Source organism: Dromiciops gliroides, chromosome 4 (genome assembly GCF_019393635.1).
Source record: "Dromiciops gliroides isolate mDroGli1 chromosome 4, mDroGli1.pri, whole genome shotgun sequence".
Classification (NCBI taxonomy): Eukaryota; Metazoa; Chordata; class Mammalia; order Microbiotheria; family Microbiotheriidae; genus Dromiciops; species Dromiciops gliroides.
In genome coordinates this window covers 263,237,034-263,258,865 of record NC_057864.1, presented here as the reverse complement: position 1 = coordinate 263,258,865, position 21,832 = coordinate 263,237,034, and the positions used below count along the sequence as shown (strand labels likewise).

General features: G+C 38.2%; 1 protein-coding gene across 1 annotated transcript in view; it reads right to left on the bottom strand.

Moving 5' to 3' along the window:
• Positions 1-61: 61 nt before the first annotated feature.
• MEP1A (meprin A subunit alpha) overlaps positions 62-21,832 on the bottom strand; it is a 38,508-nt gene continuing 16,737 nt past the window's right edge. The window contains exons 8-14 of the mRNA XM_044003415.1: positions 19,371-19,592; positions 18,549-18,698; positions 11,762-11,977; positions 9,129-9,602; positions 7,008-7,181; positions 2,908-3,208; positions 62-230 (exon numbers count right to left, since the gene is read on the bottom strand). Of these exons, the coding sequence (XP_043859350.1) occupies positions 62-230; positions 2,908-3,208; positions 7,008-7,181; positions 9,129-9,602; positions 11,762-11,977; positions 18,549-18,698; positions 19,371-19,592 (1,706 nt within the window). The remainder of the gene's footprint in view (positions 231-2,907; positions 3,209-7,007; positions 7,182-9,128; positions 9,603-11,761; positions 11,978-18,548; positions 18,699-19,370; positions 19,593-21,832) is intronic.

Below are 21,832 nucleotides of genomic sequence, written 5' to 3'. Positions count from 1 at the left end.
GACCTAGTCTCTACTAGAAGGAGAGAAGGAAAATTCATTGTGGGGAAGTAAACCAGAGATCTCAATAGGCTGCTCGTGATGGCATCCCTTTGGAAAGCATGGAGATGATCACAATAGTCAACACAATAGTCCCAGCAACTCCTCCAATCATCATTCCCAGGAGGCTTCCATGGACCTGCATAGCCTGACATCGTTCTCCAGTGTAAAAGAAGGCATGTCCAGAGGCACACCTGGGGAAAATCAACAGAAATGCCCAAATGTGAGAAATGATCAAATGTTAATAGATTCACAGATTTTTGGAATGGAAGACATCTTATCTGACTCCCCTTTTTTCATTTAGAATATGTGGTATAGAGGAATAAAGTTATCTGTCAAAGACCATATAGTGCATCCATGGCTAGACTAGAACCCAGAACTCCTGACTCCCAGATCAATGCTCTTCCCACTTTACTATGCTGCCTCCCAATACCTGGATGGTCCTCAGGTGAGTCAAAGAAATACAACTAAACAATGTTTCAGAGAACTAAGAGGGGGTACTTAGCCCCTCTCAAAACTCAGAGATATTAAGATGAGTTCAATGTAGAATCAAGCAGTAGGGTGTGGGGGAAGGGTATGCATGTATGTAGAACTACAAGACTTGGCCATTTGTTTGGCACTTCTTTGTAGGGCACTGAGTTTATGCTCATATGGTTCATGGAGCTTCTGATTAAATTCTCAGATTTTAAGGGTTTCATAGGTTCCATAGCCCCTTTGGGGTACATTCAATAGTGTACTTGTGAGCATTTATACCTTGGAAATCAGCAAACACTATAAATCAAGGCTTGATTTATTATTTTTTTCATTCTCTAGATGTAGGAAAGTAATGGTGTATATGTTAATAAGACAGATTAAATTTAAGAGTATGTTGTGAGGAAAAAATGTGTGTGTATATATATATATATATATATATATATATATATATATATATATATATATATATATATGTGTGTGTGTGTGTGTGTGTGTGTGTGTGTGTGTATATGTATATGTATATACATATACACACCTAGAGAGCTATAGAGCTATCTATATCTATATTTATATTTACATAGCTATTTGTAGAGATCCAGTTATTAAACATTTATTGGGACACTCCTGGTTACATTTGTGATGAATCCAATCATATTTCCTTGTTGGATCTTGACTCCTACTCAATGAAGTTATGTCTACTTCTTCCCAAAGAATTTCCATACATCTTTTTTTGTTTTTGTTTTTTTTGTTTTTTGGGAAGGCAATTGGGGTTAAGTGACTTGCCCAGGGTCACACAGCTAGCAAGTGTTAAGTGTCTGAGGCTGGATTCGAACTCAGGTCCTCCTGAATCCAGGGCCCGTGCCCCACCCACTGAGCCACCTAGCTGCCCCTCCATACATCTTTTTAACCTGTTTGTCATGTGCTCTAAGAATGTCTATTGTCACAACTGCTGGTGTTCTTTCACTATGAGTCCTCATGCACACTCCCAAGCTTTATAAGTCATTCTTTTGATTCTAGAAAAGATATTTTACCCTGCCTCTAATGAGAGATCATAGCCAAGAAGTCTCCAAGTTGGACAAAAGGTCAGAATTACAAGAATTCTGGAATTGTGTGTTTTTTAATCAACCCTGGTGGCTATCCGGTTCTAACTCACAAATATCCACTGATCCTCCTTCTCCTCCTCCTCTTCCTCTTCCTCCACCACCACTAACATGACCACCACCACTATCAGTTATCTGAGGATCCCAGTACCAATTGTCTTGGGGACACACTGAAATTGGAAATCAACCTAGAGACCTGGTCTTACTTTCCTCATCTGTAAAGTAAGAAAGTTTGGCAGGAGAGAAAGAATGTTGCAATTGATTCTGAATGAGAGGGCATGAGTTTGAATCTCAGCTTTTATTAATCTGAGTGTGACCTTGGACAAGTCACTCAACCCTTCTGAGCCTCAATTTCCTTATCTAAAAATGTACTATTTGATGGTCTCTTGGGTCAATTGCAGCTCCAGACTCTAGGATCCTTCCTTGGGAAACCATGTCAGTATTTAATGACATGAGTTCTTCATTCCATGTGGTAAGATTATTATCACAGAGAAATCTTATTTCCCTTTCTTTGTATACACTCAGCGTCATTTGTTTTAGAAATATTTTAGTGTTGGGAAGTTGAAATCTTGCCTGATCAGCTAGGAAGAGTATATAAGATGATGGTAAAACACTGACTTTTCTTCTAAGCCACAAGGAAGAGGAACTAACCTGAAATACAGGCTGAAATATAAAGGCTATAAATAGTGGTATCACTATTTGAAACAATAATAATAACTAGCATGTAGATAGCACGATTTAAGAAATTCCAAGCAATCTGCTTATGCTATCTCATTTGATACTCATGACAGAGGTAGAAGTTTCATAGCTAACTTTGAGTACTTTAAAAAGAATTAATCTGGAGAGAAAAAAATAAATGAATCCTGGTTCAAATTTAAAAGTCAAACTATAGGTACTGGGGACTATTCTTTCTGGGGTGATTGATGCACCCTGTTAATCAGACAGAGCATTGGATTTCAAATCAGAAAACCTCATTCATGTTCTGACTCTGCTAAGAATCATCTGTGTGACCTTGGGCAAGTCACTGCCCCTGTCCCCATTGGCTCAGCTTCCTCATCTATAAAGTGAGAAGCGTCATCCACATGATCTCTAAGATTCTTTCTAGCTTGGACAGAATATGATTCTGTAAAATTGCCACATTGCCATGAAAAATATAAATCATAGGAAGGGCTAAGAAACCCTTGTAAAGGTAAAAAGTGTTTTGTTTTATTTTTTAACCTACAAAATTTGTCTGGAATGCTACATGATCGTAAGTCCTTCCAGGCTTCCTGGAGTCCCCCCTCCCCCCAGCACCCACCTGCAGCTTGCCATTCCTTTCACGTTCACACATATCCCTTCATTCTGACAAGGGTTTGGTTCACATGGGTCTCTGAAGTACTGTGGCCAGTTGTGATCCTCCAAAGGGCCCGTGTTCTCCACCGAACGCTTCTGCCGAGCAGGTCTAGCCTCTGGGCTGCTAACTTGGACTTCTTCCAATGCCACTGTCTTGGAATCCTCCTGTGATGTTTGAAGCTCCTGACTGTGGAGAATCAGACCTGAAGAGCTCTGTCTCATGCTGGTGGTAACAGGAACTTCAGTCTGATTAAGGTGTGTGATATCTTCAGGGAAACAGATAAAGAAAGGGAGAAGGGGGATGACTCATGTTAAAACAGCAAACACAATCAGTGTTCATTTCCAAAGACCTCTAGATAAAACTAAAATTTCTGTGGCAGATTTACTCTCATGGACAGAACTTTCAGAGACCTGTCCCAGCATTCTATAATACCCAGGATTAGATGGTCTATAGATGAACTGCTTGTTCTCATCCAGGCCCAGTTCAAATATCCTGGGGGATATCTGGGGCAAACTCAACTCCTACTCCCGCAAAACATCTTAATTCTAGTGCCTTCCCCTTGCTAACTATCTCATTATATATATACACACACACACATACACATACATATATATACATATATGTGTGTGGTTAGATACGTGTGTATATATATATATCTATATGTGTCTGTGTGTATATATATATATATATATATGTATATATACACACATATCTTACTTTGTATGTATTTATTTGCATACTGTCTCCTCCATTAGACTGTAAGCTCCTTGAGGGCAGGAACTGTCTGTTTCATTTTTTTGTAAACCCAAGCCCCCCCCCCCCGCCTCCGGGCATATTTTTGTTGTTGAATCATTTCAGTCATGTCCAACTCTTCAAAACATGATTTGAGGGGCAGCTAGGTGGCACAGTGGATAAAGCACCGGCCCTAGATTCAGAAGGTCCTGAGTTCAAATGCGACCTCAGACACTCATCAGTTACTAGCTGTGTGACCCTGGGTGAGTCACTTTTAACCCTCATTGCCCCCGAAAAAAACAAACAAACAAAAACCTATTTGAGGTTTCTTGGCAAAGATACTGGAGTGATTTGCCACCTCTTCCTCTAGCACATTTTATTTATGAGGAAACTGAGGCAAACAGGGTTAAGTTACTTGCCCATGGTCACACAGTTAGTAAATGTCTGAGGTTGGATTTGAAATCAAGAAGATGAATCAATGTGACCCCCAGGTCCAGCACTCTATCCACTGTACCAACTCACTATCCTTCCTGGCACATAGCAGGCACTTAATAAATGCTTGTTAATTGATTGATTAATTGCTTCCTTCAATATTAGAAGAAGGTTTGTTGACCACCAGATTTGTTCCACATTAAGAGACTTTTCTGGGCACAGAAGCCTGGCAGGGAGCAAGACCAGCAAAAATAGTATGATGACAACACCAGAAGATATTGACAACCCTGAAATATTGGAGACACTAAGCCTATCCCCTGTGCGTGTTCTGGCCAAACATCATCTCTACAAATGTTCTTCTCTATTCATGTAACCTGGCTATATATATATGGGAGTGGCCCAAATCTATATCTACTTTTTGCACTAAAGTGTATACCTTCATAAGATGTGCTCCAGATTTTGGGTGAGGAGACTGTTCTATTGCTATTTTTCTTACTAAGATAATTCATTAAATGCCTTTCCAATGAGCTAGCTGTATCCTCTGACTGACTAGTAAGAGTCAACTTAGCCATCAGGGTGTTGCTTGTCTGAAATCCCAGCTACCAGAGAGGCTGAGGCTGAGGTTGAGGCTAAGGCTGAGGCTGAGGCTGAGGCTGAGGCTGAGGCTGAGGCTGAGGCTGAGGCTGAGGCTGAGGCTGAGGCTGAGGCTGAGGCTGATAGCTTGAGCTCAGGAGTGCCAAGACAGGGAAATCTATGCCAATAGAGTGTTTGTGTTAAGGTTGGCATTAATACATGGAGCCATTTGGAGTGGAAGAGCTAGTAGGTTGTCTGAGAAGAAGTGGAATGGGCTCAGATTGGAAACAGAGCAAGTCCCCATACTGAGCAATAGTGAGATCAAGTCTGTGAATAGCTTTTGCACTTCCATCCTGAGAGAAGTGGAGACACCCAAGCTTTATTTGCTTTAAAAAAAGAGTAAACCCATCTGAAGGGGCTCCTGAACTATTATTTTAAGTGAGTGCTGATCCTTGAGCAGCTTGTCTGGGGACCCTATGTGCAAAAAAGGTTCACCTCAGATCATGGACTCATGGACTTGTGGAAATACCTCACTTCACTTTTCTGGAATCTGCCCCAAATGTCCCAAAAAGGATCCACTGACTTCCTTGTCCTCCCTCATGATAACTGAGATCTCTTTTTTTTGGGGGGGGGGGGAGGCAGGGCAATGAGGGTTAAGTGATTTGCCCAGGGTCACATAGCTAGTAAGTGTCAAGTGTCTCAGGTACTCCTGACTCCAAGACTGGTGCTCTATCCACTGAGCCACCTAGCTACCCCATAACTGGGGTCTCTTTTGGCTGAGAAATCCATCTACTTTAAGAAACCAAAATCTGTCTAATTTTCTAGGTTAGCTCTTTCCCCCCTACCTCTCCTTCTTGGAAGTCCTAGCTTCCCTCTTTTAATATTCACCTCAAAGGTTTGTTACTGATTTCCTTAATATTAGTGCTCCAACCCCCTAACATCCCACTTCCAATTACTTTGTATTTATGTTACATATATCCTATATTTCCTTATATGTGAACAAGATGCATCCTCTCAACAGAATATAATCTCCTTGAAGGCAGGCACCCTTTCACTTTTGTATTTGTATTTCTAGTACCTAGCATAGAGCCTGGCATATAGTGAAAACATAATAAATGCTTATTGAATGACAATGTCATGACCCTTCTGCCAGCTCTGATATTCCTAAATTGAATTTCAATATGAGGTTCAATACATGCCTGCCCCAAAGGATGGTGGTAAAGGATAGTGGATATAGGACTTGCCTTGGCATCAAGAAGCTCTGGGTTCAAAATCTGCCTCTACACATATTGACTATATGATCATCCTCAGGTTGCTTAACCTTGAGTGATGGGACCATTCTCTAATACTGTAAGTTACAGATAGACAAGTTGCCCGCTTTCATCAGTGGAAGAAGCTCCCCTATTGAGAGTTCACCAAACATTTCCATAATATAATAAAATAAAAAGATGATTATACATGAAACTACAAGTCTACTATGCACAACCTGCTATTCCTTTCAAATATACAAGAAAATTATGATGTAATTTTTTTCTTCCCTCCATCCCACAACCCCATTCTAGAGATGGCTACCATTAGACAAAATAGGTTTATATATAAAATTATTCTATACATACTTTTATTTATTAGTTCTTTCTCCAGATACAGATAGTATATTTCTTCATAGGTCCTTTATAATCAATTTGGGTATTAATAACAGAAAAAATGACTTACTGGCTAAAAGTAGTTCTTAAAACAATATTACTATTACTGTATACAGTGTTCTCTTGGTTCTGCTCATTTCCCTCTTCATTATTTCCTAAAAGTCTTTCCATTCTTCTTCTTACTATTATTTGTTTGGGGGGAGTGGTTGTTCTCAGCCTTTTTTTTTATACTAGGTCTCTGTCACTAACCTAGGCTGGAAGTTCAGTGGTCACTCATGGGCCTGGCCCTATTGCTGATCAGGACAGTAATGGGCCCCATTACTAACTCAGGCTGGTTGGTCCCCTGGTGGGCAGGCTTGTATCCCCTCCTACCTCCCATACTGAGAGTACTGAGGACACAACTGACTTTAGTTCTCCTACAGCTCAGAACTGCCCAGCTCCATGATCACTCCACTAGCCTCAGCCTTCCCAGTAGTAGAAGCTATAAGCCTGTGGCACCACTCTGACTCACCCAACATCTTAATAAATCCCTAAAAAGGGATTTGAAACAATTCCTTCCACCTTAATATCTCAAAAATAACTCAGCAGTTCAATGTGGGAAGAACCATGAAGCTTTTTGCTAAACAAGGAAAAGAAGGTTCACAGTGTTTATGATTACTTGAGGCAATCAGATAAGACAGGTACCTTCAAAGTCCACAAAAATGACAAGTGTGTCATCTTTAATGAAATTCCGCTTTTGTAGCTGCCCGTGAGAAATGATGGCGCTCCAGCCCCAGGAGATGCTTCTGTAACAGTCACAGCTATTCTCATAGGTCCCCACAATGGATGGTCTGTCCCAAATGTTGGAATTATTTATGGCTGCAAAAGTAGAAATTTTTTTTAACTGATGTTTTCAAATAAAATATATTTTCCCCCCAAGGAATCAAGGTAGGGAGAAACCTCAGAAGACTCTTTAGAAAAGCCAAACATCTATCCCTGATTATCTTCCATTTGGATGTTAACATGTTCTGTGCAGCACCAAGCTGGGAATATTTAATACAGTTAAAATTGACAAGGAAAATGCAGTCAGTTCCTCATTAACCAAAATTAATGAAAGCATTGGCTTAGACAATCCTAATTAGCAGATGACTGGCAGACCCTTTATTTTTAGCTTTTTAATAAATGATATGGTAGCTTGAAGTTTGGAGTGGTTTAGGGTTTTGTTTTGTTTTTGTTCTTGTTTTGCTTTGTTTTTGGTATTTCTGGTTTTGTCTGATATTTTACCTTACTCATTATTTATTTACTTTTCCTAACCTAATATTATAATTAATTTGCACTCACTGAATGCTCAGGCACTGAGTAAAAATATCCTTTCCCTAGCTGAAGGCAAAATATAAAAGGAAACTGAAATTGTATGGCCAAAAAATGGAAATAAAATAAGGGTCCATCCATGAGAGAACAGTTTGATAGACAATGGTATTCAAGCATACAATTGTGCCACATTGTTGTTTGGTCCTTTTTCAGTTTTGTCTGACTCTTCTTGACCCCATTTTGGTTTGTTTGGGGGTTTTGGGGGGATATAATAGAATGGTTTTCAATTTCCTCCTCCAGCTCATTTTATAGATGAGGAAACTGAGGCAAACAGGGCTAAGTGACTTGCCCAAGGTCACACAACTAGTAAGTGTCTGAGGTCAAATTTGACCTCATGAAGATGAGTCTTCCTGACTCCAGGCCTGACACTCTATCTACTGTGCCACTTAGCCCATTTATTGTGCCATAGGAAATGATAAAAAAGAATACTAGAACAAACTGCTACAAACATTCTCAAGTGATGTTACTAATTTATTATTTTTGCCTAATTATTTTCTTTGTTAAAAAAGAGGGAGAAAGTTGAAATTGGGTCCCAGGAATGACCACGATGTTTTAAAAAATATACCAATTTAGGGGGCAGCTATGTGGTGCAGTGGATAAAGTACCAGCCCTGGATTCAGGAGGACCTGAGTTCAAATCTGGCCTCAGACACTTGACACTTACCAGCTGTGTGACCCTGGGCAAGTCACTTAACCCTCACTGCCCCACAAAAAAAAATTACCAGTTTTAAAATAACATAGGAGGAATTCAAAGAAACATAGGACAATGTATACATGAACTGATGCAGAGCAAATAAAATAAAACCAAGACTATACACCATGACCACACTAATGAAGCTTTAAAAAAAGAAATCATTAAATGATATCCAAATTCAGCTGAAATTCAATGATCAATCAGTTTCAGAGAACATCCATTCTTAGCAAAGAAGTGGTGGTTTACAATGTAGGATGTAGCACACATGGTGAGATAGAGTTACTATGCTGGTTAGTTTACTTAACTGTTTTTCTTTATCAAAAGAGATACTTCTGCAGCTGGGGAAATTTAGGAGAATGACAGCAGTATTTTTTAAAAAGCATAAATAGGGGCAGCTAGATGGTGCAGTGGATAGAGTACTGGCCCTGGAGTCAGGAGGACCTGAGTTCAAATCTAGCCTCAGACACTTAACACTTACTAGCTGTGTTACCCTGGGCAAGTCACTTAACCCCAATTGCCTCAACAAAAAACATTACAATTAAATTTTTAAAAAGCATAAATAAAACTTTAAAAAACCCAATTTGCTGCAAAGAATCATAAATAGATAAAACAGGTCACTGATATGCCTGTTGAAGAATATAGCCTTGTTATATTGTTTTTGTTGTTGGGGTTTTGTTTTTGTTCTTAAAAAGAGAAAGTCACATCTTTGTCAACCCTTTCAAAAGCTTTTGGTCACAATTATGCCAAAAGCCACCTACCTACCTGCAGACGTATGGTCTTTGGAGGTGGTGAACACCATGCTTGATGACATTCTCTTCTGGACATCAGGATCATTATCAACAATTGTCATGATGACCTGCCTATTTTCCACTGGCCACTCCAAGATAGCATCATTCTCCCCACTGTAGAGGTGAAAAGCAAGTCCAACATAACCAGAGAGTCTAGTACTATTTCTGCCATGGGGGTATAAGGTCACCCCATAACCGTATCCCTCTGAACTGTAGAATCGAGGGCTTAAGAGACCTTCACCTTTCACTGTGTTTTGAAGGACCTGAGAGAAATTTCGAATCATCCAGACCCCTCTGGGGCAGGGAGTTTCAGTCAGAGTGATGTCATCCAGGAAAATCCCCCCAACAGAGTTCTGGGGGTCTCCCTTTGTGCCTTGGAAGAGGTAGCGAAACTTAACTTCCTCTCTGAGGGTCACATGTCCAATTTTCCAACCATGGTCGTTATCACCTGGAGCAGAAACAAAGAGCTGGTAATGTCACTCAACCATGTGTTTTCATTCAAATCAATTATTTATTTATCTCAAGAATTATTTAATTCCATGATTTCCTTTTTGGGGCTCAGTGCCAGGATTTCTATTTCCTCCCACCCACAATATTGAATGCATTAGTGTTCAAAATGAACTAATCATTAAAAATATGGAGTCACCAATCTGTACTTGAGACTTATGGAAGTGGGAACCTCCCACAGATATTCCCCATCCCTGCCCCCCCCACCCCCACAAAACAAATCTTTTTGCTGTTTGAAATTAGAACATTTCATTTTCTCACATCGTCAAAAGTTCTACCTTTTAGAGATTTACTTAAATTAACAAGCATTTTCTTAAAATCCCAAATAACGAAGGTAAGGTTAAGCCTACTGGTCCTTCCTGCCTTAGTGCAAATTAGTTGTAGAAGCTTATCTCTGCTCTGTTTAGGGAAATCAGTCTTTTGCTCAGAGGAGGAAGAAAGGAAGAGAGGTGATGGGATTATAGAATTTAGAACTGTAAGGGGACTTAGAAATCATCCAGTCTAACTCAATCATTTTTTTTATAAATGAGAAAACTAAAGCCCATAACTTCTAAATGACTTGTCCAAGGTCATACAAGCATTAAATAAGAGAAGCAAGAGTTATAGCCAGATCCTCTTATTACAAATCAAATGATCTTTCTGCTATATTGTCTGGGCCTGGCCCTAACTTTTGACCTATAAAGTAAGAGAAACTCCATAGTCACGCATCAAGATAACTAAGCATAAATATGCTAAAGTGAAAATGTCCAATTTAATTTTTTTCCTTTTTTTTTTTTAAGTGAGGCAATAGGGGTTAAGTGACTTGCCCAAGGTCACACAACTAGTAAGTGTTAAGTGTCTGAGGCTGGATTTGAACTCAGATCCTCCTGACTCCAGGGCCGGTGCTCTATCCACTGTGCCACCTAGCTGCCCCCAATTTAATTTTAAATTAAATTAAGTAATTTATAGAGTATTAAAGATTATTTAATTTAAGATGTTATAAATTAAATATACCATAATGGGACTAAAATGATAAATTTTAATTGTCATATATAACAAATATTTACCTAATTTTAAAAATAAATTTATCGGGGACAGCTAGGTGGCAAAGTAGATAAAGCACTGGCCCTGGATTCAGGAGAACCTGAGTTCAAATCTAGCCTCAGACACTTGACACTTACTAGCTGTGTGACCCTGGGCAAGTCACTTAACCCCAATTGCCCCACCAAAATAATTACTAAATAAATAAATAATTTAAAAAAATTATCAAAGGTCACAATGGTTATAGCATTATATATTTATATGTAATTATTAGGGAACTCTTTTCAAGAAGTCTTAGAGACTGGTCTACACACAACAGGTGCTAAATAAATAGTGATTAGATTCTATCTGTAGATCAAGAGCTCTTTACTTTATAATTGTATAAACTCTTGACTTGGGAAATCCCTCCACTAATGCAAAATACATGGTCTTAGAGGCTTCTCAGGGGTATGATTGAGTCAATAGATACATTTTTCAGAGTGAACATTTATACCTCAAAAATGGATAAAGTCTACAAGTCTTTATGGTTTTGTTGATTTTGTGGATGTAAAGTGATGAAGAAAACGTTAATAATTCAGATTAAACTTAAATCTATTCTGTGCATTTTTTCCCCAGGGAGATGATTGTTAAATATTTACCAACAATGTGAATTTATCTCAAAAAAACACCAAAATCAATCATTTTAATTGATCAAATCAATCACAAATACCTGGTTTAAAAGGTATACTGTGTACTTTTTTTTTCAAAAAAAAATTATTACATTTCTTGAGTTGAAATAAGATTATTTGTGACCAAGTACTCTCTTATTAAAGAAAAAAACCCTGATTTTTCTTCATTAGAGATTCAAAAGCTGTGGTTTCAGTGGATTTGATCAAGTTCAATTTGGCCTTTTAAAAAGTACCTTGAGGGGCAGCTAGGTGGCGCAGTGGATAAAGCACCGGCCCTGGATTCAGGAGTACCTGAGTTCAAATCCAGCCTCAGACACTTGACACTTACTAGCTGTGTGACCCTGGGCAAGTGACTTAACCCCCATTGCCCTGCAAAAAAAAAAAAAGGAAAAAAAAGGAAAAAAAAAAGTACCTTGAAATGTTTCTATCTTGACCAACTTGCGGACATTGCCAGTGCTGTCATCCCTCTTGACCCAGACAACGAGTCTGTCTAAGGGGCTTCCCGTCATCTTGTAGTGAAACTGGAGACACTGCTGCTTCCTTTTGGGGTAAAGAATCCTTGACTCCAGAAGAGCAGCTTCTTCTGAATTCCCAGAACTGGTGTTGAAGTGCATGAAGTAACCTGCCTCTAACAAGGAAAGAGAACAATGCTTTATCCCAGGCCCTTCCACTCTGGGCCCTATTTACAAAGCTCGAGTTAACCACAGGATCAGGGCAAAGACCAAAAGATGTTCACCAGGCATCCTTCCAACAGGCTGCCTAGACCATGACAGAATTCACTGACTTGTCCCACATTCCATTTCTCTTCCATTGTGAAAATATACCCTCCGTTTCCTTCATTCTCAGATTTGTGAATGAAAGACATTCCCTCTTTGCTGTTGAGATTCTGTCAAATATAAGTAGAGGCAGAAGCATGGATTGGGCATTTTCTCTTGCCCACAACAAAGTGCTGTGAAAGCAGCAGGCTAATAATAAGCATTTTGTGGGATTTGTATAGGGAAAAAGGACACTTTATAAGGGAAAATTTCTTAACAATGAGAGCAACCTACAAAAGAAGTAGGCTGGGGGCAGCTAGGTGGTGCAGTGGATAGAGCACCAGCACTGGAGTCAGGAGGACCTGAGTTCAAATCCGGCCTCAGACCCTTGACACTTACTAGCTGTGTGACCTTGGGCAAGTCACTTAACCCTCATTGACCAACCCCCCGCCCCCCAAAAAAATTTTTTTTTAAAAAGAAGTAGGCTTCCTCAGGAGATAGTAAGTTCCCCTTCGTCAGAGGATGTTACTCAGAGTTTAAATGATTGATTGTCAGAAGTAAAGTAAAATATTTTCCTGTTCAGGCTTAGACTAGCTGGCCTCCAAGTCCCTTCCAACTGGAGATTTTGGGAATCACAAAATGTTGCCTACTTTCTCTCCTGTCACAGGTGTACCTCATTATGCTGTGCTTCACTTTCCTGCCCTTTGCAAATATTGCTTTTTAAAAAAAAACAGATTGGAGGTTTGTGGCAACCCTATGTTGAATAAGTTTATTGGTGCCATTTTTCCAACAGCATATGGTTACATTGTCTCTGTGACACATTTTTATGACTCTTGAAATATTTCAAACCTTTTCATTATTATTATATCTGTTATAGTGATCTGTGATCAGTGATCTTTGAAGTTACTATTGTAATTGTTTAGGGGTACCAAGAATTGTACCCATAAAAGACACCAAACTTATTCAATGTGTGTGTGTTCTGACTGCTCCATCAACCTTCCATACCCTGGCTCTCTCCCTCTCCTGAAGCCTCCCTATTTTCTGAGACCAAACAATATTGAGATTAGGCCAGTTGATAACCTTACAATGGCTTCTAAGTGGCTAAATAAAAGAAAGAGTAAATCAATGAGGCAAAATTCATTGTTGTCTTATTTTAAGAAATTGCCACAGCCACGCCAACCTTTGGCAACCACCTTCCTGATCAGTCAGCAGCCATCAACATCAAGGAAAGACCCTCCACCAGCAAAAAGATTATGACTCACTGAAGGCTCAGATGATGGTTAGCATTTTTTAGCAAAAAAGTATTTTTAATTAAGATATTTACATTATTTTAGACATAATACTATTGCACACTGTGGTAAAATAATGGAATTTAGCAGACTCCCAGGGGTCCTATTTGATTGACTTAGTAGTGTTTGAATTGGGTGTGAATGAGAAACTACTAAGTACCCACTTAAGATGATTAGATTTTGAGCCACACCTGGCCAACCCTGTTAAACCTAGTTTAAACTTGGCCAACCCTGAGAAGGCATGTCCTCAGAGGCTTTGCGCTGCGTCATCAACAGGGAAGTAGTCCCAGCCACATAACTTGAAGGACCTCCCCTTTGGGGGAGGGAGAAAAAGGTAGAAAAAGGGACCCCCAACAGGAAGTGGCTCTCTCTCTCTCTCTCTCTGGCCTTGGAGGAGCTTTCAGAGAGGACTGGAGACTGGCTGTGCAAGTGACTCCCATAGAAATTACAGACCCCTGGTGGTGAGTTAATAAAATCCAGCTCTTTGAACTAGCTGAGCTGAAAGTGAGTTTGGGGATTGTACAGGCCTTTGCTAGAGTTAGAGAGATTATCCATTTTCCTCTTTCCCTATTCCCTTGTCACTGGCTTAATTAATTTCACCTTTGCTGTGTATTTTATTCCCATCAGTAAAACCTGATTTGTTTGTGGAAAAGAGGCTGTCTATCCCCTTTCTTATTGGCCTGAGAGAAATAACTAAAAAAAGCAGTTCAGAGGGGAGAGAACTTTGGACCTAGAGGTCTCTCATTATTTTCTGAACCCCAGTATTTAGTGAGCCATCCAATTAACTCTCCCCATATCAAATTTACCACTGACAACACTTAATCGACTACAGTATAGTGTAAACATAACTTATATACACAGGGAAACCCAAAATTTTATGGGACTTATTTTATTGCAACATTCACTTGATTGTGGTGGTCTGAATCTGAATCCACAATATCTCCAAGGTATGCTTATATACATTTTACATTTATTTAACCTGTATGCATTTTATTTTTCCCTAATAGAACATAATCTATTTGGAGATGGAGATAGTTTCATTTCTGTCTTAGGATCTCTAGTACCCAGCACAGTGCCTAACACACCATGGTACAGTGAAAAAAAATACTCCAATTGGTTTCAGAGGACCTAGGTTCCAATCTGGTTCTGCCCCCTTTCATGTGTATGATCTTGGGCAAGTCATTTAATTCTGATGGTACTCAGTTTCCTCATATGATGCCCTATAAGGTCCCTTTGAGCCTATGACTCTATGCTAATATTAAGCAACTGGTTCCCTGTCAGACAATTAGTAAGGAGCCAAGCTGGGATTAGAACCCAGGTTCTCTGACTCCAGTGTCAAAGCTTTTTTCTACTTATATCCTGCTACCTACATATCCTTTACTTAAGGGAATAAATGTGTTCAGGCAAAGTTTTCTGAAATCAACTTCTCTGAAGCAAATCTAGTTTCCTCATTAACTTGTATTATAATGTCAGTGGTGGGTTCAATAGAGAGAATATTTATATTTCTAAGGAACCCTGGGAATTCATGGAGTCAAATACAGATATGTCTATATCTACATGTCTATATATCTATTTATATAAAAATATACACATATACTACATATGTATATTTCTTACATATACACATATATGTCTATATATAGTTGATATTTATATGTTGGGCTGTTGTTCAATCATTTTTCAGTCACATCCAACTATTCATGACCCCATTTTGGGGTTTCTTGGCAAAGATACTGGAATAGTTTGCCATTTCCTTTTCCAACTCATTTTATAAATGAGTAAACTGAGGAAAACAGGGATAAATGATTTGCCCACTTAAACAGCTAATAAGCATCTGGGACTGGATTTGAACTCATGAAGAGGAGTCTTACTGACTCCAGGCCCCATGTTCTAAGTATTGTGCCACCTAGCTGCCCATATGTTACATAAAAGTGTATTATGCTGATATATATATATATATATATACACATATATATATATATATACATATATGTGTGTGTATGCATATACATCATTTACATAGTACTTTGAGGTTTGAAGAGAACTTTACAGATATTATCTCATTTTATCCTCACAACAACCCTGGAAGTTAAGTGCTACCCCTTATTTTTAAAGAGGAGGAAACCAAGAGAGGCCAAGGATCATGCCGCTAGTAAGTGTCTAAGGCTGAATTTAACCAGATTCCAGGTCCAGTGCTCTATTCACTGTATCACTTATATGTTGACCAAAAAAAGTGAACATCATTTTAACTAAGAAACAGATTACAATGGGATCCTCTATCATATGAAATCCCTAGAATATATTCCTCAGGAAAAGGCAGACTATACCATAAGTGGCATTGCCACATAGAATGAAAACTCCATGAGGTCAGGAATAACTTGTCTTAGCTAAACTTTGCACTTTTTCCAGCCCTAACACACTGCTCTATACATGGCAAGCCTTCATTACACATTGAACCACTGTGAGAAAAAGAATGCTCAGCCAGGTAGGAATCAATCCTGGGGTTGCCATCTATATGACCCATGGTGAGAGATGATGTTCTTTAGTGTCTCTTTTAGCTATATGGCCTATGATTTTTTCCTCAATTGTCTAAAAACTAGCTAACAAACATCAGAATTTTACTTTACTGAAACTACTCCTTCCCATGAGGAATAAAAGTTATAGAACAGAGTCTGATAAAGCAATTTCAGATACTTATTCAAAGCCAGGATGGTCTTTTCCTTTTTTCAGTAACATACCCACTCTTACATTCTGAGCATTTCAAACAGTGTACAAAAAAAATTCATCCTGTTTAAAGATCACTTTTATTGCTTCCTTGAAAATCAAATATTAACCTATAAACAATCATGATTCAGTCCATAGATTTATTATTATAATTGGGCTTTGGAGATATCTTCAGTATCCCTAGGAGATGACACAATGTTGTCTTAATAACCTTGAAGATACCAAAGAGATCTTTTTCTGGGATATAGTAGAGGAAATCTGCCTTGTCACAAGGCAGCTGGGTGTTTGTCCAACCTGCTTTGGTGAGAAAGCCTAACCCCAGATGTTGTGTCTACCTATTTACTCCCAGGAAGATATTGAGCAAAACCCTTAAAAGACTATATTTTAAATACCTAAGTTATTCATATGAGATGACCTGGTATAGTAAATAGAGAGCAGTACTCAGTCAGGAAGTCCAGGGTTCAAGTTTTATTTCTAAAACATACTGTCAGTGTAACTGATTCTGGACAAGTTGGCAACTCTCTATGACCATACTTCGCCCAATAGCTGCTAATTTGCTTTGAGAGAGAAAAATCTGCACACTGGAAATTCCTTATACTAAGAAATAACAGATCCAGTCCAAAATCCAAAAGAAGATATTCATAGTCAAAGACTCTCAGAGTTAGAAGGATCTCAGAGGTCATCTAGTCTAGTCCAAACCTGCATAAGAAATCCTTTGACATTATCCCCAGCAAGTGGTTACCTAGCTTTTACATTAAGACACCAAATGATGGGGGACTTACTAATTCTCAAGGCAGCACATTCTACTTTTGTATAATTCTCATGCTCTAATTGTTAGGATGTAGAAAAATTGATAGATTAGATAGATACATAGATAGACAGATAGACAGGTAGATAGATGATGGATAGACAGATAGATGGACAGATACATAGATACATAGATGATAGGTAGGTAGACAGATGATAGATAAATAGACAGGTAGACAGACAGATAGATACATAGATACATAGATAGATGATAGGTAGACAGATAGATAGGTAGATAGATAGATAGATAGATAGATAGATAGATAGATAGATAGATAGACAGACAGACAGACAGACGGCCAGGTAGATAGATGATAGATAGATGGATAGATACATAGATAATAGGTAGGTATGTAGGTAGATGATAGATAGACAGGTAGACAGACAGACAGACAGACAGATAGATAGATAGATAGATAGACAGACAGACAGGTAGATAGATGATAGATAGATGGATAGATACATAGATAGAGATATATAGACAGATAGACAGATAGATGGATAGATACATAGATAATAGGTAGGTACGTAGGTAGATATAGATAGATAGACAGGTAGACAGACAGACAGACAGACAGACAGACAGACAGACAGACAGACAGACAGACAGACAGATAGATAGATAGATAGATAGATAGATAGATAGATAGATAGATAGATAAATAGCTGATAGATAGACAGATGGATAGATACATAGATACATAGATGATAGGTAAGTAGGTAGATAGTTGATAGACAGGTAGACAGACAGAGAGAGAGATAAATAGATGATAGACAGATAGATAAATAGATGATAGACAGATAGATAGATAGATAGATAGATAGACAGATAGATAGATAGATAGATAGATAGATAGATAGATAGATAACCAAGCTGAAATTTGCTCTGGGACTTTTTGTTTCCAGTTCTGTCCTCTGGACCAAGCAGAATAAGTTTATGAGAGCCCTTTGAATGCTTGAAAACAACTATAAAAGTCTTCTCCAAGCTAAACATTGCCAGAGATGTTTAAATGAGACCAGTATGGCAAAATCTTAAATCCTCTCACCTTCCTGGTTGCCCTCCCCTGGAGGCAGTTCATTTTGTTAATGTCCATCCTAAAATCCATCTCCCAAAACTAAATAAAATACCACACATGGTCTGAACAGAAAAAGAGTACAGGGAAAATCCTCTCCCTGGTCCTGGATACTATTCCTTTCTTAATGAAGTATGAGACTGTATTAACTTGCCTTGCTGTCACATCTTACTGTTTTTCATGTTAAGAAATTGGCCCCTGGAAACATAAACATTTTTCAAACAGCTGTCTAGCCATATCTCCCCATCTTGAACTTGTTGAAGCTGATTTTTGAACCTGTGAATCATCACTTTCTTCTCTTGTTGCTCATCACTAATCCTCTCAACTTTCCTATCACTCAGTTTATCTTTTCTTTGTGCACACTGTCCTTGAGTGTTTTTAATCAGTTAATGCTTAAAGTATAGATATAACATGTCCTTTGTCCTCTTTCATATTCTTACATATAAAAATATCTAGATGCCAAAAATATATTGACTTGAGGCAGTCAAAATCACCCCAGTAAACAACCTGACTGCCCCGTTAATTTCCCTTGTTTATCTTGTTCCACTGACCTTTGCATTGTCCAAACAGAGTATGATCCTCCTGTCCAGGGCTATCACCTCTCTCGTGAGTCCAATCAGCATCATCTCTAGTGCCCTGGATCATGCCACAAATGTTTTGCTTCTCAAAAGTACACTGGTCCAGAAAGGTATGAGTTGCCGCTGGAAAGAATATGCCATATAAATTCATGGTTCAAAAGATCAAGGTTTCTTCTTTCTGAAGGCAATTGATTTCTAGGCAGAAAATGTAGAAGTTGTAGTGTATTTATACTTCACTTTGAGTTTTATAAGGCTATTATAAATCTCCCAACAAACTGGGGGGTGGATAATACAAGGATTTGTAGGCCTATTTTATAAATGAGGAAGTTGAGATTCAGAGAGTTTGAACAACAGTCAAGGCTTGGATATAAACCCAGATCTCCTGACTCCAAGTCCGACAATTCACTCTTACCATTTCAGGAAGTTATCCTGATGTATTAATATCATGAGGTTTAGATTTCATAATCTGAGTTCCTCTATCAACACCAAATCCTGGTATCCTCAATTAAGTCCCAACAGGCCCTCCATTTACATTTGCTAGACATGTTGATATAGATGAGTGCTTGTTCATGCTTGATGAATGAAATAGTGAGGTTATTAAGGATGCTAAAGAGAGCTTACAAAAAGTTCCCTTCTAGAGCCATAAACAAGATTAGTTCTAGTGTGTCTAGGCCTCTACCCTTCAAAGTAAAGTGGAAAGAAAAGAGAATACCACAAAGACAGAGTGCACAGACCGAAGGTGAGCAGGGAGATGACAGTTTCAAAATCTCATTGTTCAGCTTCATCATAACTCACTGCAGTTGTACATGCGATTAAGCCTCTCTAGGTCAATGGTGCTAAAATCAAGGCGCTGCCCAATGATGTCATCAAATGCAGGGATCTTGGCTGTGATGGTGGGTGTACTCTCATTCTTGTTAAAAGAGAATGGCTCATAGTGCATCAGAGATTCATAGTCATAGGGAGTGTTGAGGTCAGTTATGTAGCTGTCATCATAAGTATTGAAGTTGTGCTCATAACCTATTAGAGAGAGAAAGAACTGATTGTTATCCTTGAAAAGTACACATCTTGCCCACAATGAAACATCACCTGGTACATGCCAGGGAAGAGGGTCTTCCCACATCAGTCATTAACAGGTAGCCGATAATGGGAGATAAGTCAGAAGTTAAAGGGGGATGAAAGATGATTTAAAGCATGTAGACCGTGAGATCCAAATTAATAAATAAAATTAGTATGGGCATTTTTTTTTTAGAAATCATGGCACACTTTCAGGATTTCTTCAATGATTGCTTAGAAAACTAAATCACCTATGGCTCCATTTTTCCTACAGAATGAAATCCAAGCTCCTTAGCCTGAAAATCTGCCCACAACCTTGCCTTCATCTCCTTTTCCAGCTTTATCTCTATATGCTCTCTGATGTGAACTCTATGCTTTACTCATATGGTTCTAGTCTGGTCTCCTGTGCTTGGCCATCTCTTTACTTTTGCTCATGCTATTATTGTTACCTAGAATACCCCCATTCCTCCTCTTTACCTACATACATCTTATCCATCCAGCTAAAATCCTTCCTCTTCTAAGAAGCATTCTCTGACCACCTCAGCCCAAGAGGATTATTTCTCCATTTGAACTTCTACAGTATGTGGTTTGTAGATTCCAAAGCACCTTATAAGATCTTGCACCATTAGTGATCTTTTTAGGTGTTTATAACTTCTCTTTCCAATGGGCCTACAGAGCAGGTACTATGACAGTTCCTTTAGCACTGTCAATAGATACTTCTTTTCAAATCCCATCTCCACTAGTTACTAGTTTTGTGACTGTGGACAAGGGACTTGTAATCTTCAAGACTCAGTTTCCTTATCTGTGAAACAGGTTAATAATACCTGTCATTACCTATGTCACAGGGCTGCTATGAGGATAAAATGAGATCATGTATATAAAGTGCTCTATAAACTTTAAATCATCATATAAATGTCAATTAGTATTTTTATTTTTTCTTTGAATGAATGAAAAAGCACTTATGGAATACTTGATATGTATCAAACATTTGTATCCTTCATGGTAATGAATAAAGCAGTTTGTATATAGAATGTATTTAATAGATGCATATCTATACATATATATGCAAAATATGCATGTGTGTACAAAATATGTATATGCATACTTACAAAAGGATAATCAATAAAGTACAATATTCTGTCATTTTAATTGGCTACTTATTGCTTCCTATAATTGAAACTATAATTGAATCTCTGTTATCTGGTTGAGTCCATATACATAATAAAATTTGTTCTTAATAATAATGTTCACCCATACATTTATACATGCAAATATATTTCATATATGTATATATGTATGTGTGTATAAATACGCAGTATACATTCATATATGTATAAATTTATATATAATGTATACAAATAGCTACAGTCTAGTTTGTTGGAGCTTTGTTTAAGTAATCAACTATATATGTATGTATAAATTATATATGTATATAATAGTCTTGAGCTTGTTGTAACTTTACTCAACTATATATGCCTATAAATGTATACTCACACACACATATATATGCACATGCATATTACCATCAAGAACAAATTTTATTATATATACTGACTCTACCAGATAAGATAAGCTCAGAGGAGGAAATAAGGACTGTTAATTTCAATGATAGGAAGTAATAAGTAACCAATTTAAATTATAGAATATTAATACATATTTATTGATTGGTGAATATTTAATTAACACTTTTTTATATTAGTACATGTAGTTCATTGATTAAAAAATTAATCTGACTGCCCCTTTAATTTCCCTGGTTTATCTCTAGGGATATCTATTTTGATTCAGCTCATATGTTCTCTAGCTCCCTTCAGAAGACTTTATTCACTCTTCTATATTTTTCTGGTGTATTCTAATCTGTATAACTTCTCTCATTTCTGTTTTCTGTTTTGCTTCGATAAAGCTCTTTTCTATTTGGGATGGCCTTTTGTATAACGAGCATTTATGGGGAAAGTTCCAAGTCAGTGGGTGTAAGTTTGGGCTTACCCTATCCAAGGAAGTGGCAAAGGAAGCAGCTCTTGTTTTGAGTTTATTGCACCACCAAACCAGCAATATTGGGGGAGGGGAGGGACAGGTAAATATAATTCTAGTATAGTACCCCTTTCAGAGATTGGTGAAAAGAATGACCAAACCTTGTAGCCTTTCTCCTGCTCCTCTCAAAGCAGGAATCATAGTCTCACCTAAGCATGGGCAAAATTCCAGAGGTA